Source organism: Pseudorasbora parva, chromosome 7, assembly GCF_024679245.1.
Source record: "Pseudorasbora parva isolate DD20220531a chromosome 7, ASM2467924v1, whole genome shotgun sequence".
Classification (NCBI taxonomy): domain Eukaryota; kingdom Metazoa; phylum Chordata; class Actinopteri; order Cypriniformes; family Gobionidae; genus Pseudorasbora; species Pseudorasbora parva.
Window position 1 is genome coordinate 25699815 of NC_090178.1, and position 16791 is coordinate 25716605.

A 16791-nucleotide genomic window follows, 5' to 3' on the forward strand; every position below is an offset into this window, starting at 1 on the left:
ATGATCAAAGCAGGCCTGTTTCACACAACAGGTGTAAATAGTGAGCAGAAGTGTAAAAGTAGCAGACAGCTTGTGGTGTGTTCAACTGCAGCTCTGTACAGAAAATATTTAGATTTCTGGGTTATCACACTGAATTTGTTATTTCTTTAATAACAGCTGTTACAAATGGTTATCGGTAGTATGCCGCTTGAAGTCTATAACCGATTTGATCATCATGAAATCTAATTTACATCAGGAAGAGGGTCATATTCATATCCAAATAGTAATTCATTTACACAACTAAAACTATCTCTCAAAATGTAGTTTTAAACTTCATAAGTATTTTTTGTTTTTGTTGCTGTTATTGCATTTGGAACTAGTTCATTCTGGTATTTCACATTTCTTTAATTTGTAAAAACCTAAGAGTAAATTAAAAAAAAATAGTAGTTGCATTTATTTATACACGGCAGTAAAAATACAGTAAAAACATTAATATAGTGAAACATTACACTTAAAAAAAATATATATTTAAAATTTTATTTGTGATTGCAAATTTTGACTTCAGTGTCACATGATCCTTCAGAAATCATTCTAATATGATGATTTGGTTTTAGTTGTAAGGGGTTGCTTAATATTTCTGTGGAAACAATTATATATTTTCCAGGATTCTTTGATGAATAGAACGTTTAAAAGAACAGCATTTATTTGAAAGAGAAACATTATAGATGCATTTGTCACTTTTAAACAAATTTCAGGCACCCTAGCTAAATAAAAGTATGAATTTCTTTTAAAAACACTCATACTGAGCCTTAACCTGAGCTAGACATGTTACTATAGGCACTGAAAAAATGTCTGTGAGGTGAAACAGGCCTTAGACAGACCAAACTATTTCAAATGTTCTCCGTTTCCTATTAAAATCTCTTTTCATAAAATATTTAATTTTCATCATTTTTGTCATGAAATTTTTAGCTTTTCTTTTTTTGAATCTGGTGTGTGGTGTATTCTAATGGAGTCTGTTTCTGTGTCTCTCCAGCCCTCCTCTCGTTGTCTTTCCTCCATCTTAGGGAAGAGTAATCTCCAGTTTGCTGGAATGACAATCAGCCTCACCGTGTCAACCAGCAGTCTGAACCTACTGGCAGCCGACTGCAAACAGGTAAGACGTCACACATGCACACAGACGTTAATACGGTGCCTTCTTTCCTGTATGAAATTCACTGATACCCCATCTAAGGAAAAAAAGCGGCCTGCGTCGTGCAGGCGCTCTTCACAGCAGGACGGCTTGGGTTTAATTATGCTGTATCCGATGAATAAAATATTTCTCTGTATGTCTTAAGAGTGAGGTTTTCGATTTTTGTGATGTTAAATACTTTCATCCTGGTTGTGCTGGTATGTGCAGAGACAGCTGTAAGCCATTCAAGTAGGTTGATTTCCTAAAAAATTGTAAACATTAGTTTGGCTCTGATTGCAAATTGTTAGCGTTTAAAAAGCTGAAGCAAAATAACTTCTACTCTCTTGTCAATCATAAGCCCAGTTTCCAACAAAATTGCCCGGAACAATTTTTCCTCGGAACTCTTTTTTTTTTCTCCCCAGACCCGCTGCTGTCTGCGTTTCCACCGCGATCTAAAGTACTGTGAAAATTAGTCCGGTGATGTAGGACTGCGCGCAACTTTCCAGAGCCCACTGGATATCCGCAAATAAACGTAATAAAACCTGAACCTCGTCGTCAGTCCATCAGTCGTATTTGTTAAACTCCATTGTTGATTTGAATAGCAAACAACTCTTACTGCACGCACCGCAACAGACTTTTAGTTTGAAATAAAATGCTGTGTGAGCTTATTCTATCATCAAGTTCAGCTCCCAAGTACCACCCCCGAAGGTTCCTGAACTTAGAAAAAGTTCTACCTCACAAGAAGGGCTGTTGTCTTTTTTTATTTTTTATATATAACTTTATTAAAGCTTTACGATACAAACAGTAAGAACACACAAATAGAGTCATAAATACAGAAACAACAAATAATAGACAAAAGCAGAGCCATGGGGAGTTTCAAAAAAATATATCGAATGTCATTCGACACCCGCGCACAAACACTATTCTCGTTGTTTCATAAAATTATTGTAGAGCCACTGTAGTGAGATGGACTTTTTAACGACATCTTTAGTGCCTTTTATGGGTATTGAGAGAGGAAATGATCATTGGTGTTAATGAAGGCCTTTCTGAGCCATCGGATTTCAACAAAAATATCTTTATTTGTGTTCCGAAGCTGAACGGAGGTATGCTGCGTTCACACCGCACGCGAATGACGCGAATAAATCGCGCTATTCGCGCGAAGTTGGACGCGTGAACATTTTGAATCCATTCGCTTCATTCGCACGTCAAATTCGCTTCATTCGCGTGTGACATTCACTACACAACAGACGCGAATTCGCGTCATGGGAGGGGTTTCTGCTAGTCATTTTGACTGGGTCACTTGACTTCTTTTCTGTAAAAAATACTACTGTTAATGTGTGACAACGTAGTTTGTAGACTTTTTCAGGCGATAATATTGTTGTTTAATGCTCAAATCTGTGTTTTTTTTATACAAAAAGTGCTCATTCGCGTGTGACATTCACTACACAACAGACGCGAATTCGTGTCATGGGAGGGGGTTCTGCCAGGCAGCGGCAGTCGGCAGAAGGACTAGCCGAGTTAAGGCTGCTCTCACCGGGGTTGATGAGCGCTGAGCTCAGGTGATCGCCCGGGTCTCAAACCTCCGAAAACACCAGATCAAATTTTCAAATAGGAGCTCTCTTAATAAATAAATCACATATTTGAGCTTTAAACAACTACATTCTCGCCTGAAAAACTATTAAAAGTAAATTTTGTGACACAATAGAGTAGTATTTTTAAATTACTCTGGCCTCGGGGTTCCCCTATGGGTTTCCCATCCGTCACTTTACCACGTGACAGCAGTAAGCAGGCTCCTCATTGGTTAACGCGGCGCGAATATCCGCCAAAGTTCAGATTTTTCAACTTGAGCGATTCGCGTGTTTCGCGCGGTTCGCGCGAATCACGCGTTCAAAACGCTCAATTCACGTGATCCTTGCCGCCTCATTCGCGCGAATCGCGCTATTCGCGCCGCCTCATTCGCGTGAATCGCGCCGCAGAATGCCTATTCGCGTCTCTGCATTGACTTAACATGTAAATCGTTCGCGCGAATCGCGTCATTCGCGTGCGGTGTGAACGCAGCATTACAGGTCTTAAGTATTTAATGACAGAATTTTTTTAATTTTGGGTGAACTAACCGTAGAGCATAGAGAGCATAACTGAATAGTTTTAGCAGCCTTCTTATTTTTTGATTCATACATGGAACTAATGTACTGTTCCGTCTCCTTACCAAAAGCAATAAAAGAAGGTTTAGAATTACTAAATTTGATTTTGTGAAAATGATATTTCCCTAAAATGATCAATAGATTAATTAGGTATATTTCTTTGTGTTTTTTACTCTCGTTATCATGGAAACCAAACATTACATTTTTCAAAACAAGGAAAAATCTGCAATAAGTTTAACATTAATATAATGGGACAGATATTTACATATGTGCATAGGGACATTGCCAGAACAGATTGTTTCAACCATTGTTTCTGGACATATTCCACAAAAAGAACAGTTAACACATATGTCAATCTTAAACCTAAGGAGGGCCGATGTCATGAAATCCTGTCCCCCTGTGAAATAGTGTGCGCTTAGGACCCCAAAGCGATTCTATTGGCTGAAAGAACTTTTAATGGGTAATCTATTCAGAGCCAGATTACAATTCTTACAAAATCACGTTTTGATTTATGTCGTTTAAATTGTGTTAAAATAGCCTTTAACGTCTTGCAAATCATGTTTCATTTACTAGTATATAACCGAAGCTATAAGTTGTGAAATCAAGCATATCTCGTTCTTAATGTTTTTTAATTAGTGTACGTTTTAGCATAGCATACAGCTACCCGATTAGCTTAGTTTATACACCACGGTTACACTTACCCTACATATTAAAAGCCCTAGCCCCGCTTTAATGTTTATACAGTGTTTAACACAACCTGTTGTATTTATTTTGTGCACCTGTTCTGTATATTATTATTTATTTTTTTATTATAATTTTTTAATTTATTATTTACATTGTGGGCATATTACTATGTTATGATTTTGTACTGGTAATAGTACTTAGAATCATGATAACAGCTTTTGATCAAGCATTTTAAACAGCTACCACGTTGGGTCCTAAGCTGACACTATTTCAAAGGGGGACTGGATTTCTCATGACAATTTTCTCAGGCCCTCCTTAGGTTTAAGATTGACATGCGTGTTAACGGTTCTTTTTGTGGAATATGTCTTTACCCGGAACTTTATTTAGACTCCGGTTCCTGCGGTCGTAACACACCAAGTACCACCCCAGAGTCCCTAGTTCCTGAGGAAAGTTCCTGGGCTGGGAACGCGGCTGTACATTGTGCTAAAATGCAGGTTTTACATTTGCTGGTTCTGTGTGGATTGAAAAGAAAAATCTAAGAATGTGGGGACACAAGTGGACACCGAATATACATTTGAGACCTGTGTTAAACAAGAATTTATTTTGCCTGACCATCACAGTTTTTTTTTATTATTTTTTTAAATTAAAAGTAAGAGTGTGAAAACATTTTAGTTAATTAAAATAAATTAAATGTAAATATTAGATGGCAACCAAACTAAATGAGAATTGAAAATATTGCCTTGGCAACTGATGGAAATAAGTTTAGTTAAAGGACTAACATTTCTAACTGAAAGTATATAACTAAATCTGACCTAAAAATAAATCAAACTTGGTAAATAGTAATATTTAAAATGTCAACTTCTAAAATTTAAATAAACCTTAAAAAAATAATATTCAAACATTTAAAATATTAATAAAATATATAATGGTATAAAATAAGTAAAATAACTCTGCTCAGGTGTAAATGGGTCTCTTTAAACATTTTTATTTTATTTTTTATTTGCAATTATTTATTTTATTTTCAATGTATTTAGTGTATCTAAAAGTATAAATAGAAGTTTGAAGTATTCTGCATTAGGTCTTCCAAGTGGCTAATCGTCAGATATCTGTTGTGGTTTAACGAAATAAGTTAGTGCATGGTCGATAAAGTTTGCAGGATTGTCGGCAGGAGCAGATATCCTCTGGCTTGTTTACAGCTGCACCGCGGGACATTTTTTTCCCTCACTAATAATTCTTCAGTTATACGCCAGTGTGTTTCGCATTAGCACAGCGAGGTTTATCAGCGTTTGGGCTGCTCAGCAGGCAGCTGACTGGAGCCCAGAATAGGGCCTGGAGTAATTGCCCTGCTGATATGTGTTTATCTTAATGAATCTAAACCATGCAGAATTACTGCACACAACTGCTCTGTTCCTCTGTTAGACCGCACTCTCACCACATCGTTTCTCCCCTCGTCTCCCCCTATGTCCATCCTTTGCTTTCACTCGTCCTCTGCCGCTTGCATGTTTGCTCATTCTTCATCTCATGCCCGCTGCACCTTTTTGTCTTTTTTTTGTCACATGTCCTCTTCTCCATCCCTCTCTCCCTACAGATTATCGCCAACCATCACATGCAGTCCATCTCTTTTGCATCAGGAGGAGATCCAGTGAGTCACACCCCGTCTCTCGATATCTTTCTACATTTCTTTTTTGTCTTTGCCACGGATGTTCATCAGTGGCCGATGACCGTCGTTGTTAATTTAAGTGATTTAAATGTATCATTTGTTGATTTAATCAACTGCAGCACAAATCCGTTTAGTATTTAGCCGAGCTGATGGCCATGCAAAGCCAGAGTCCACAACACACACACACACACACACACCCTTGGATTGCAATGAAATATAAAATGGCTCAATGTAGACATTGTTAGAGTATTTCTCTTTAAATAATGCTTGCATTCACTGCAAAGACCTTGAGAGGGTTTTGTAGAGCATCATGAGGGATATGTGTTAATAATTAATATAAGTAATTTCAATTATTTTCATTTGAATTAATAAATATATGACATAAATTAGAATACATTTAATTATTTATATATATATATATATATATATATATATATATATATATATATATATATATAGAGAGAGGGAGAGGGAGAGGGAGAGGGAGAGGGAGAGGGAGAGGGAGAGAAAGAGAGAGAGAGAGAGAGAGAGAGAGAGAGAGAGAAATAAAGTATACATTTAATTATATATATATATATATATATATAATTTATATATGTTATTAAGAAATTTATTTAAAATTAATAAAATTATTATTTTATTTCATTATTGATTTAAATAAAATATTTAATTTTAATTAATATTAAATAAAATCTAGATTTTATATAATAGTAGTAGTAGTAGTATTTTATTATTATTATTATTATTATTATTATTATTAATAAATGGTTCATTTTAATTAAATATATACATATCTTTAATCATTTAGTCGGTTATCTGATACATCCCTTCATGCATTGAATTTCCTCATTTTCGTCTCGCTCATGGATCTATCAGCTTCAGTATTCATTCTTTCATCCCTCACTCATTTGTCTTATTCATCTGTCCTGCTGTCTGTAGTCGTTTGTTCTTTTTCTCCCACTGTTTGTTTCTTCTGCTTCCTGCCCTTTATTGAATAGACTGCCTCAACTAAGGTTTACTTTCTTCTGCTTATCCCTTTGTTCTGTGTCGATTCTCCAGTTTCTCTTAATGTCCTCCTTTTCATTCTTTTCTTCTTCTCCATCCCTTTCTTTCCGTTTCTCCCCAGGACACAGCAGAGTACGTCGCCTATGTCGCCAAAGACCCCGTCAATCAAAGAGGTAAAAACACTTTCACATTGAATTCTGTAATATCTGTAAGTGAAATGTAAATTACTTTCCATGAACAATTTATTTGAGTTGATGTTAAATACTGAATTACTTGGTTATATATGACACATTATTAATTATGGCTTTAATTAAAGGAATCGTTTACCCAAAAGATTTGGAAAGATATATTTAATTTTCGGGTGAACTACAGTATCCTTTTAAGGAATGTCTAAATATCTTGATCTACAATATCTGATATTTGATGATCACTTTCTGCCTTGTAGCATGTCATATCCTTGAATGCTCAGAGGGTTTGGCTCAGGAGGTCATCAGCACCATCGGTCAGGCTTTTGAACTGCGCTTTAAACAGTACCTGAAGAACCCCCCTAAACTGGTCACCCCTCATGATCGGTAAGTGTGTGCGTGTGTTTGATAAAACATGTAGTGCAAACATTTACATTTATGCCAGTGTGTTCACAAAAGTGTATATATTTAATGATATATACCAAACAGAAAAAAAGCAAGAGCTTTAAGGTGGCTTTATTTAAGCAAGAGTCTTTAATACACATATGAGCCTGAAAAATATGTTGGTGTAGACTTGTTGACTGCATCCAAAATCGTGTACTGTCTGTGTGAAAAGTATGTTCTACATAGTTTGAATGTGCAATATAAATCCGGACGGACTACATCTGCCATGTTGTTGTCATCATGTGACCTGCCAGAGTCAGTTACCTGCATTCATAAAATCTTTCCCATGGCCTCATGGGATAGTAAAGTGTCCATTGTATGCGCACTTCAGAATCTCGCCACAAGTAGTAGACCATCCGGGTACTTTTCACCTACCATTTTTCGCATATTATATATATTATGTATTAGGGCTGTGCGATATTGAAGAAAAATGCGATATGCAATATCTTGTTAAATAATGCGATATTCGATATGCGATACGATATTGCTATTAGAGTGTAAAATCTATTTATGTTAAAAAATGTATTTAAAAACTGAGAATGATACCATTAGTGTTTCACATTCTCTCTGGGAAAAGAAAGCATCGCTACAACTTCTAAAAGTGACCAGCAGTGTTTCAGCCAATATTTATGTCACAAATTGTTCACATTTTGGTGTGTGCTAGATAGCGCGAGACTGCAAGTTATTGTTTTTTTGCAAATTATTGCGTTTAAAAACGATTTTTAACGTCAAGCAAGTCACATTAGTAATAGTCGTGTGCCCAATCTATTCTCTGCTCTATGCGTCAACCTAAAATGTACACTTTTCACAATGTTGAAGTTGCCTATTAAAATCCTTCAGATATTGCATATTTTTGCGATATGCATATTGCGATATGTAAATTTGCGATATTTCGATCATTTTGATATATTGCACAGCCCTATTATGTATTCGATTTCGGACACAGCGCATGTATGCTGAAACACAATGCCATTTTGTCTATTTGCACTGCACAATTCTTTGTCCAATGTCCAGTTAAAATTTCAAAAAAACGGCCAGATATACCAAATATACTTTATATTTAACATTCTATCTAATAGAAAGTATTAATATCTTATGCAATGTTGTATTTCAAGAACAGTGTTGATATTGTTAACTATTCATAAGCTAAATCTCTTAATCTTTTCGTTAATTGAAATAGATGAAATAAAATAAAATAGCCTATCCATCAGTTTCACGTCAGTCTGTGAAACCAGGCTACTATAAGTATTAGATGTAAAATGTAAACTTAAATGAAAATGAGATATGTTGCATTGACAACTAAGTGAATAATTCAAATGAAGTTTAGAAACTAAAACTAATTCTGAAACAAAAATTAAATTAATGCTTAATATAATAGAAAACAATTAAAATATATATATATATTTTTTTATTAATATTTTTTTAAATTAGTAATTAGCAAAATAGTATAAATAATACAAAAATAACACACTCAATAAATGGTGTATGTTGTTTAAAAAGTTGCACTATGTAGGATTTTTGCAGTAAAATATCCAAAAACTACCAGGCCAGTGTTAAATATTTTGTTCAGTTGAGTTCTTACCATATCCTAAATGTTTCGAACTATTTGTAAATCCATTTTAATCTTTTTTTTTAATATAAAAAAAATATTTTGTCTGTCAATTGCGTCATATCTACATTACCCTCGGTTTTTTTGGGCAGAAAAAAAAATGCTTATCTCTCTCTTAGGATGGCTCCTTTCGATGGGTCAGCGTGGGAGGAAGAGGAAGAGGACCTGGCTCCACCCCCCGATGTTCCGTATTACAATAACTTCCCGGGAAAACAGCCTCCCCCTGGAGGCCTGGTTGACATGAGAACCCGTCCTGGACATAGTACAGGAGCCACGCTGGTGAGACATATTTCAATGAGTATGTGTTAGTCTGTTAGTTTGATTTGATGAGTCTTTTAAATCCTTTGGAAAGTTAAGTGTTGTTTACTGACCATTAAATGGCAACAAATGAGTGTTTTTTTTATGTGTTATGAGTCAAAAAAAAAATTGTGTGTGTATCTAAAAATCTACGAAACCAGTGTTTAAGCATCCTAAGTATTTTCATTACAAATAAAAACAAAAACTGTAATAAACTGTAAAATCTTTAATTTGTCCTTTATTGCATAAACTGCTAAGCAAGTTTTGTCGAGGTATACAAAAATAGAATTAATTATTATTATTATATTTTTTAAAAATTTCATATAATCAAATGAATGCTATTAGCTAATGCTACAGTAAGCCTTCACAGGCTGAAAGCTTCCAAAGCAGTCACACATTTCAAACTAGAGCTCATCGTCTTTAAAAGAGAGAGACTTTTGAACAAAATATGATTTAGTGTATAAACATCAACACTCTAATGTCTCCACAGCCCTATGGACAGCCCAGCCAGAATGATATTCACAAGCAGCCTCTACCTCCTCTACCAGGTCAGGTTTACACACAGACAACACACACACACACTTCACACTAATAATCCCTGCCCTGTTCCTTTCATAGTGCCACATAGTATTTGTCAGTCTTATATTGTCACACTTTCCTTCTTTTCATTTCCCTCTCAGCTGAGACTGTCATTCTGCAGAGTGAGTCAGCGTTTTTTTCTGTTAATGTCCGCTGCTCTCTGTTGGATGCTGCCCAAACCTATTACACAGCTCCTTTGAGAGGTGGCTTCTGGATCGCTGGTCTTGCTGACAATAGGACAGAGAATGGCATCGCTTAAGCCCACTCACCTGAAGGTTAACTCATTTTAACCTCACGTTCTCTCTCCCTTTCAGTGGGTGTTAAGGAGGGAGGCTTGTTTGACGACCCCTCATACGTCAATGTGGATAAACCCCGCCTCCCAACAGGGGCGGCAGCAGCAGCCAATGGAAATGCTCACAGAGATGCATTTGACATGAGTGAGTAACACTTGCTGGATGAAATTTTATATTTATGTATTTGCTCTAAAGTGGCTTTAAAAAAACTAGACATTTTAAAATACTCAAAACATGTACTCCATACAGTTTTTCAGTACATGAACAAAAGGAAGGATATTTTATTATAATTTGCATACATCGCTATAACAATAGAGCAAAAATATATCTAAAAATTATCTGTGTTTTTCATTTAATTAGTTATTTTAGTTATTTGTTTGTACATCATTATAATAATATAAACATGGTAATAAAAAGCAATATATGACACATTTTAATACATTACACATCTCCACTTTGCTAGCTCCTGAGAGAGACATATTCTTTCACCAATGTTTGTATATGTATATATAACCAATACATTAAATTAATTTAATTCTGATTGGATAATGTTGGTAATAGGCACTTAGCTGAAGCTAAAATAAGTTTTATGCATCTGACAAGTGCTTTCAACCTTCTTATTGGTCCGGATGGTATGAAAACACCTGTTCTGTTCACTTGAGATTAGTATTGTGTGCGTGCGTGCGTGCGTGCGTGTGTGCGTGCGTGTGTATACTCTGCTAAAGGATTATTAGGAACACTGGTTCAATTTCTCATTAATGCAATTATCTAATCAACCAATCACATGGCAGTTGCTTCAATGCATATAGGGGAGTGATCCTGGTCAAGACAATCTCCTGAACTTCAAACTGAATGTCAGAATGGGAAATAAAGGGGATTTAAGCAATTTTGAGCGTGGCATGGTTGTTGATGCCAGACGGGTCGGTCTGAGTATTTCACAATCTGCTCAGTTACTGGGATTTTCACGCACAACCATTTCTAGGGTTTACAAAGAATGGTGTGAAAAGGGAAAAACATCCAGTATACACCAGTCCTGTGGGCGAAAATGCCTTGTTGATGCTAGAGGTCAGAGGAGAATGGGCCGACTGATTCAAGTTGATAGAAGAGCAACTTCGACTGAAATAACCACTCGTTACAACCGAGGTATGCAGCAAAGCATTTGTGAAGCCAGAACACGCACAACCTTGAGATGGAGGGGCTATAACAGCAGAAGACCCCTAAGGGTACCACTCATCTCCACTACAAACAGGAAAAAGAGGCTACAATTTGCACAGGCTCACTACTATTGTACCGTTGACGACTGGAAAAATGTTGCCTGGTCTGATGAGACATTCATATGGTCATTTGTTCTGAATTTTTACAGAAGGTAATCTTTACTGGCATTGTCTGTAATGATTGCTAAGATGGCACATTCGGACGGGTTTAGAATGACTCAGGGTTAACTATTTCAAGTGTGAAAAGCATTTTTTAGTAGTGCCGTTATAAATGCTAGATTGAATAACTGAAAGTAATTTCACCGAAGATCTCTGTCTTTTAGAGCCATTTGATGCTGCTTTAGGAGTGTCGGGAGCAGTGGCACCCCCTCTGGCAGAGCAGCTGCAGAATGAGCCCTGGTTCCACGGACCTCTAAGCCGCAGACAGGCCGAAAGACTCCTGACCAAGGATGGAGACTTCCTGGTGCGGGAGTCAGGCACCACACCAGGCCAGTATGTCCTCACTGGACAGCAGGGCGGCCAACCCAAGCACCTGCTCCTGGTGGATCCAGAGGGAGTGGTGAGTAAGATGGTGAAATATACCATTGTCAATATGTGGTCCTTATTAAAACGCAATATAATTCTATAACATATTAATATGAATATTTAACTTCTTTATCTTTCCTTTTACACTTTGTAGGTGCGCACCAAAGACCACCGTTTCGAGAGTGTCAGTCACTTGATTAGCTATCACATGGACAACCGTCTGCCAATCATCTCGGCAGGAAGTGAGGTGTGTCTGCAGCAGCCAGTTGATCGCCGAGCTTGAGAAAGAAGGCTGATTTTTCTCCACCACGCTTTACGAGAAAAAAACTCCTCCCTTTCCCTACTTTTTTTTTGCCAGACTCTTTTAGAAAGAGATTTTTTTTTCCAAAATGGGAGTGTAAGATGATCATATCCTCACAGAAACACAGAATTTTGTACTGCAACCACCGGCCATGAAATTAAGAAGCGATGCAATCATTTTACTTGAAATAAGAGATTACAAAAAGCCAAACGAAAAGGCACCTGAAAGAGAAGCTGATGCGTAATGGATGTGACATCACTTCCCCAACAAAATATCACAATATCATGCACCTATAACCATGGCAACAGGCCCGGGCATTTTTAGGGGCGAGAGTTGATGTGAATGTACTAAAAACTGCAGAACCTTTGTAGCACTCTTAAGATTCACATCCTGCGCAATGGGCGAAATCCAAAGACTCAAGCTTCACATTGGTCGTTCATTTTTCAGAGAGCCGTTTTGTTGTGGTCGGTTTGTAAATCCTTGCATTGCCGTGGTCTCAAGACTGTTTGATGAATATGCAAAACTTTAAAGAGAATACAGCTCATTCTCCAAACACAGATGTCACCATCCACATCGAAAGAATCACATCCGTTGTAATTCCTACCGGAATTTCCAGTGTTCCCACCAAGGGATAACACTCAAAATGCCTTTTTTTCTCACCCTCACAAAACCCTTTACAGAATTCTGAACATGATCCCCTAGGAAAATTGGGAATTTTGGCCTTTTGGGAACACCCCTGAACATGTGAAAGCTTTAGCAGCAAGGAAGCTGTGTGGATTTTTCCTTATGCAATTCAACAGACGCTGTGAGGAACTTGCGCTGCCTGTTATGAGGTATTACGAACTAGTATGTGGAAAAAGGGAACATTCCTTTTCCACATTATATATATATATATATATATATATATATATATATATATATATATATATATATATATATATATATATATATATAAATCTCAATCAGCCTGGGAGAAAAGGGACGAGAGAAAAAAAATGAAGTGCAATCAACATGGGTGCATAAGCCTGAATTGGACTGAGGGACTGCGGTTTGATATCAACCGGTTTAAAGCCTACTTATGATGTCATTTTAACCAGGAATTTATATATTTGTTGCAATGATGTCATCTCGTTGATCAGCTGACGACATCATCGGCTGGATGGTTTTCTTCTGGGAAATGGAGGTTCTATTTTTCTTTGTCTTTTCCTTGTAGATGTTTCTTCTGTTCGCATTGACTATCAATTTTCACGTGTATCGAAGTTTCAGCTGCTCCAGTATGTTCAGAGCCTTGTTGCAAGAGAAAGTTGGAGGATATGTGTATTGTGAAATGTTCGCTATAATTGCTCTGGATTTGAATGATGCGTTTTGCAAGCGAGACACTCCGTCCAGGAAGAGCAAGAGCACTCCAAACAAATTCTGAACGAGCCACAAGTGCAGTTTCTGTTGAAGCCACAGACAGGAAACCACTTTTTTTTTATTTATTTTTTTTTTTGTTCTGATATTGATTGTGCCTTTTTCACCAAACAAAGACACACCGATAAAACACAGTCGCCTTTTGTGGTTCTATGGGTAATTATGATACTTTCTTTTCTGGAAAAATAACTGCAAAAATGACACAAGTTTAGTTAGGCTTAGTACAGAGTAATTCAGTCTTGGTTTTCTTCCGCACGTTATTTCTGCTATACTGTTTTTACTGTGCTTAGTTTAGTGCTGATCTGTGGGTTAAATAAAATTGGTTAGTATCACGTTACGTTGCTTAAACTTTCAAATAAACGCCTAATTGTGTCTCCTATTCGGAGACCAACATTAGATGTCCTGTAAGAGAACATGTAAATAAGCTTTTAAATTAGGCTATGCTAATATAACTGTCTAAAACCAGTCGTTCACTGTGTGGCTCTGTCAAATTAATCCCTTGGGAATTTGCAAACTCACAGGACTGAGTGAAAAAAAACAAAGGTGTAAGATTTGACACGCTCACCTGGAGACAACGCCATCACATTGTGTTCATCACACACATCTATGTAAATGATGAGGATTTGCTTAGTCAGATATACAAAAGCACTTATCTGGATGCTTTGTGAATCTGAAATGGGCAACTTTTATTTTTAGCCTTTTTAATGGATGTTAGAGTCATCGGCCAGCATTCATTCCACATTATAAAATCCAGATGGATTCCAGCTGCAGCTCTGTGACCAGCACTCACACTTGTGAGTTTTAATTCAAATTTATGCATTTAATGTTTTTTTTTTTTATCATTTGACGTCACGGTTTTTATGTGCTGATGGCACAACAGATCTGGTCCTAACTGGCAATGGAGTTTAAACAAAGTGTGTTTATGAGTCTGTGTGCGCGTGGATGCATACATTCAGAGCTGGAATGGTCTGGAATAATCTGGTTTATTACATCTATGACTCGCCACTCAACTGTTTGCTCATTTTCATATTTCACAGCGGCCTTTTGTTGCATGGAAACCCTTCTTGTTATTGTGGTAACGGTGACTTTTGTGTTGTGATTGGTTATTTGCTATTTTCTAAGCCAAATGCTATCTTTTTCTTGTTTGCCTATATAATTGTTGCTTTTTTCTTCTTTTTTTTAATACATGTTTTTAATTATTTTAATAAATTGTTTTATGTTGTTCTTTGGGGGAAACATTTAATGTTTACACCTGTATCAAATGATAGATTACATTATATAAATATATGATATATCATTCACCTTTCTTAGTGCGTTTCATTTGACCTATTGCCTTGTTTAGTATAAAGTCCTTTTAAATGATAAAACGGACATTTATTTTCTCTGATCTAGATCAGTTTCATACCAGACGGCCTCAATTAATAAGCATAAATATATAGCTCAAGGGGTTAAATGGCCCTAAATATGTCAGATCTGAGATTCTTATTTCTTATAATGGCCATAACAGTAGCATTTTACAATAACAATTTATTAACAATAGTTAACTGTGCAAGTTAACATGAACTATTAGCATTTATTAATCTTAGTCATTGATACATTCTACATTTACACTCAATAATAAAGGTTCCAAAAGGAGGTTTTGCTGTGATCCCATATAAGATTAGTTTTAGGTTATCCAAAGAGCCTTTTAGTGTGCAGTTCTTAAATAAGCCAGGTTTTTTTTTATTATTATTATTGTAAAGAACATTTTAAAAAATCTTAAGAAACCTTTTTCCACCATAAGGGATCTTTTGTGTGATGAAAAGATTCCATTGATATTAAAGATCCTTCATGGAACCAGATGATGTTAGTTCTTGTTAGCTAATGCATTTACTAATAAACTAAACCTTATTGTAGTAATTATGTAACCATTCATAAATAAATCATGATATGGTTCATATAGCTATTATTACTGGATAAAAACATGAGTAGACTATTTGTATGTGCACTACAGAGCAATATTTGGAATTCAGGACCTTTCAGTGAACAGTAGAGGAATTAGAGATGAACAATAGGTAGATGACAGATGTTGTGAAGGCATTGTGCTAAGGCAGTTGAACAGTCGACTGGCATTTTCCACAGCTGAATAAAACCTTTTTACAGGGGGTACTGGGTCCGTGTAGCATATCCTTGTCAGTGCAGAGCGGGAAAGCAGTTCGCTTCAGGATTTATTCTTAAGAGGGGTAACGGTTGAAATAAAAAGTGGACACCCACAACGCGCAGCGGCCAATAAGGACCTGGCCCGCTCTCCTCCAGTTTCTCCCTTCAAGTATCGCTCGCGCTCTCCAGCCGACAGTGGAGCGGTGGAGAGAGATGCACTCACAGCGCCCGCTACACCAGGCTATGCCCTCGTCACTGGGGCAAAACCTGAGAGATGCAGTCTTGAGGATGGGCCATGGCAAAGGCATACTGGGAGGAAATGTGGCGTATGGAGTTCTCCAGTCTCTTAAAGAGTGCCTCTACTTCCTGCTCTGCTGCTGGTGCATCAAAGAAATCATAGACTAGGAGAAAGAAAGGTGAAACAGGTGTTGGAGGTAGGCGATGAAAAAAACAAACAACGTAGCATACAATCACTGTTACCAATTATACTATTTAAAATAATTTGATCTGGTTATATTTATTAAGTAATTTTAACCTAGTTTTTCTTTTTGTGGTAACAAGTTTTGCATTAAAATATGTATAATTATTTTTTTTGTTTTAACAATAACAACACTGTTTCTTATGTTCTTTTAAGTTGTATGACTACAAAAAAGTACGTCGTTTAAGGAAGGCTAATGTCAGGGTAGGCTAATCTATATCGATGATTATTGAAACAAAACGAGGGCTCAAACATTTAGCCTTGACCTTGTTTAATTGTGTGCAGTCTGCTGATGCTACCATTAGGGGGCGCCTCAGGCAACCCCAACAATCTACTGAATATATTATTCTGAAGACTAGTAAATATTATGTTACTGACCAGTATATTAACTGCCACGTCATATTTAAAGCAGATATACAGTGTTATTTATGATGTCTTTTTCTTTTTTCAGAGTTTTTAAGCCAATGGATGATTCATCACAGATGTGTTGATGCTTTGGCCTGAGTCCTGATCTCTGCACACATGCCTTTCAAGCATTAGAGGCTGCATTATGTGCTGCTTCAAATTGTTAAACTGTGCAATAATTAAAAAATAAAAAATATATTTAAAAAAAACTGTTTGTGTGTAAATAGCTCACTGAAAAAGTCCTGTTGTTTTTCTTATTCAATTGGTTTAAA

The 16791-nt window shown here is 36.5% G+C and overlaps 2 protein-coding genes across 6 annotated transcripts in view; both read left to right on the forward strand.

Moving 5' to 3' along the window:
- Positions 1-12965, forward strand: part of shc1 (SHC (Src homology 2 domain containing) transforming protein 1) — a 58215-nt gene extending 45250 nt beyond the window's left edge. For 3 of the 5 annotated variants that reach the window (XM_067448791.1, XM_067448793.1, XM_067448792.1), the window contains 9 exons: positions 1013-1132; positions 5561-5614; positions 6759-6810; positions 7083-7209; positions 8995-9154; positions 9663-9720; positions 10066-10188; positions 11582-11817; positions 11938-12963. In XM_067448791.1, the coding sequence (XP_067304892.1) occupies positions 1013-1132; positions 5561-5614; positions 6759-6810; positions 7083-7209; positions 8995-9154; positions 9663-9720; positions 10066-10188; positions 11582-11817; positions 11938-12066 (1059 nt within the window). In that variant the 3' untranslated portion in view covers positions 12067-12963. Of the gene's footprint in view, positions 1-1012; positions 1133-5560; positions 5615-6758; positions 6811-7082; positions 7210-8994; positions 9155-9662; positions 9721-10065; positions 10189-11581; positions 11818-11937 lie in introns of all 5 variants that reach the window. The other 2 variants (XM_067448789.1, XM_067448790.1) reach the window with 2 other exon arrangements.
- Positions 12966-13028: 63 nt separating this feature from the next.
- On the forward strand, positions 13029-16688 carry lenep (lens epithelial protein). Its single transcript, XM_067448795.1, has 2 exons — positions 13029-16070; positions 16566-16688. The coding sequence occupies exon 1, from the start codon at positions 15850-15852 to the stop codon at positions 16039-16041; it is 192 nt and encodes a 63-aa protein (XP_067304896.1). The 5' UTR covers positions 13029-15849; the 3' UTR covers positions 16042-16070; positions 16566-16688.
- Positions 16689-16791: the final 103 nt, after the last annotated feature.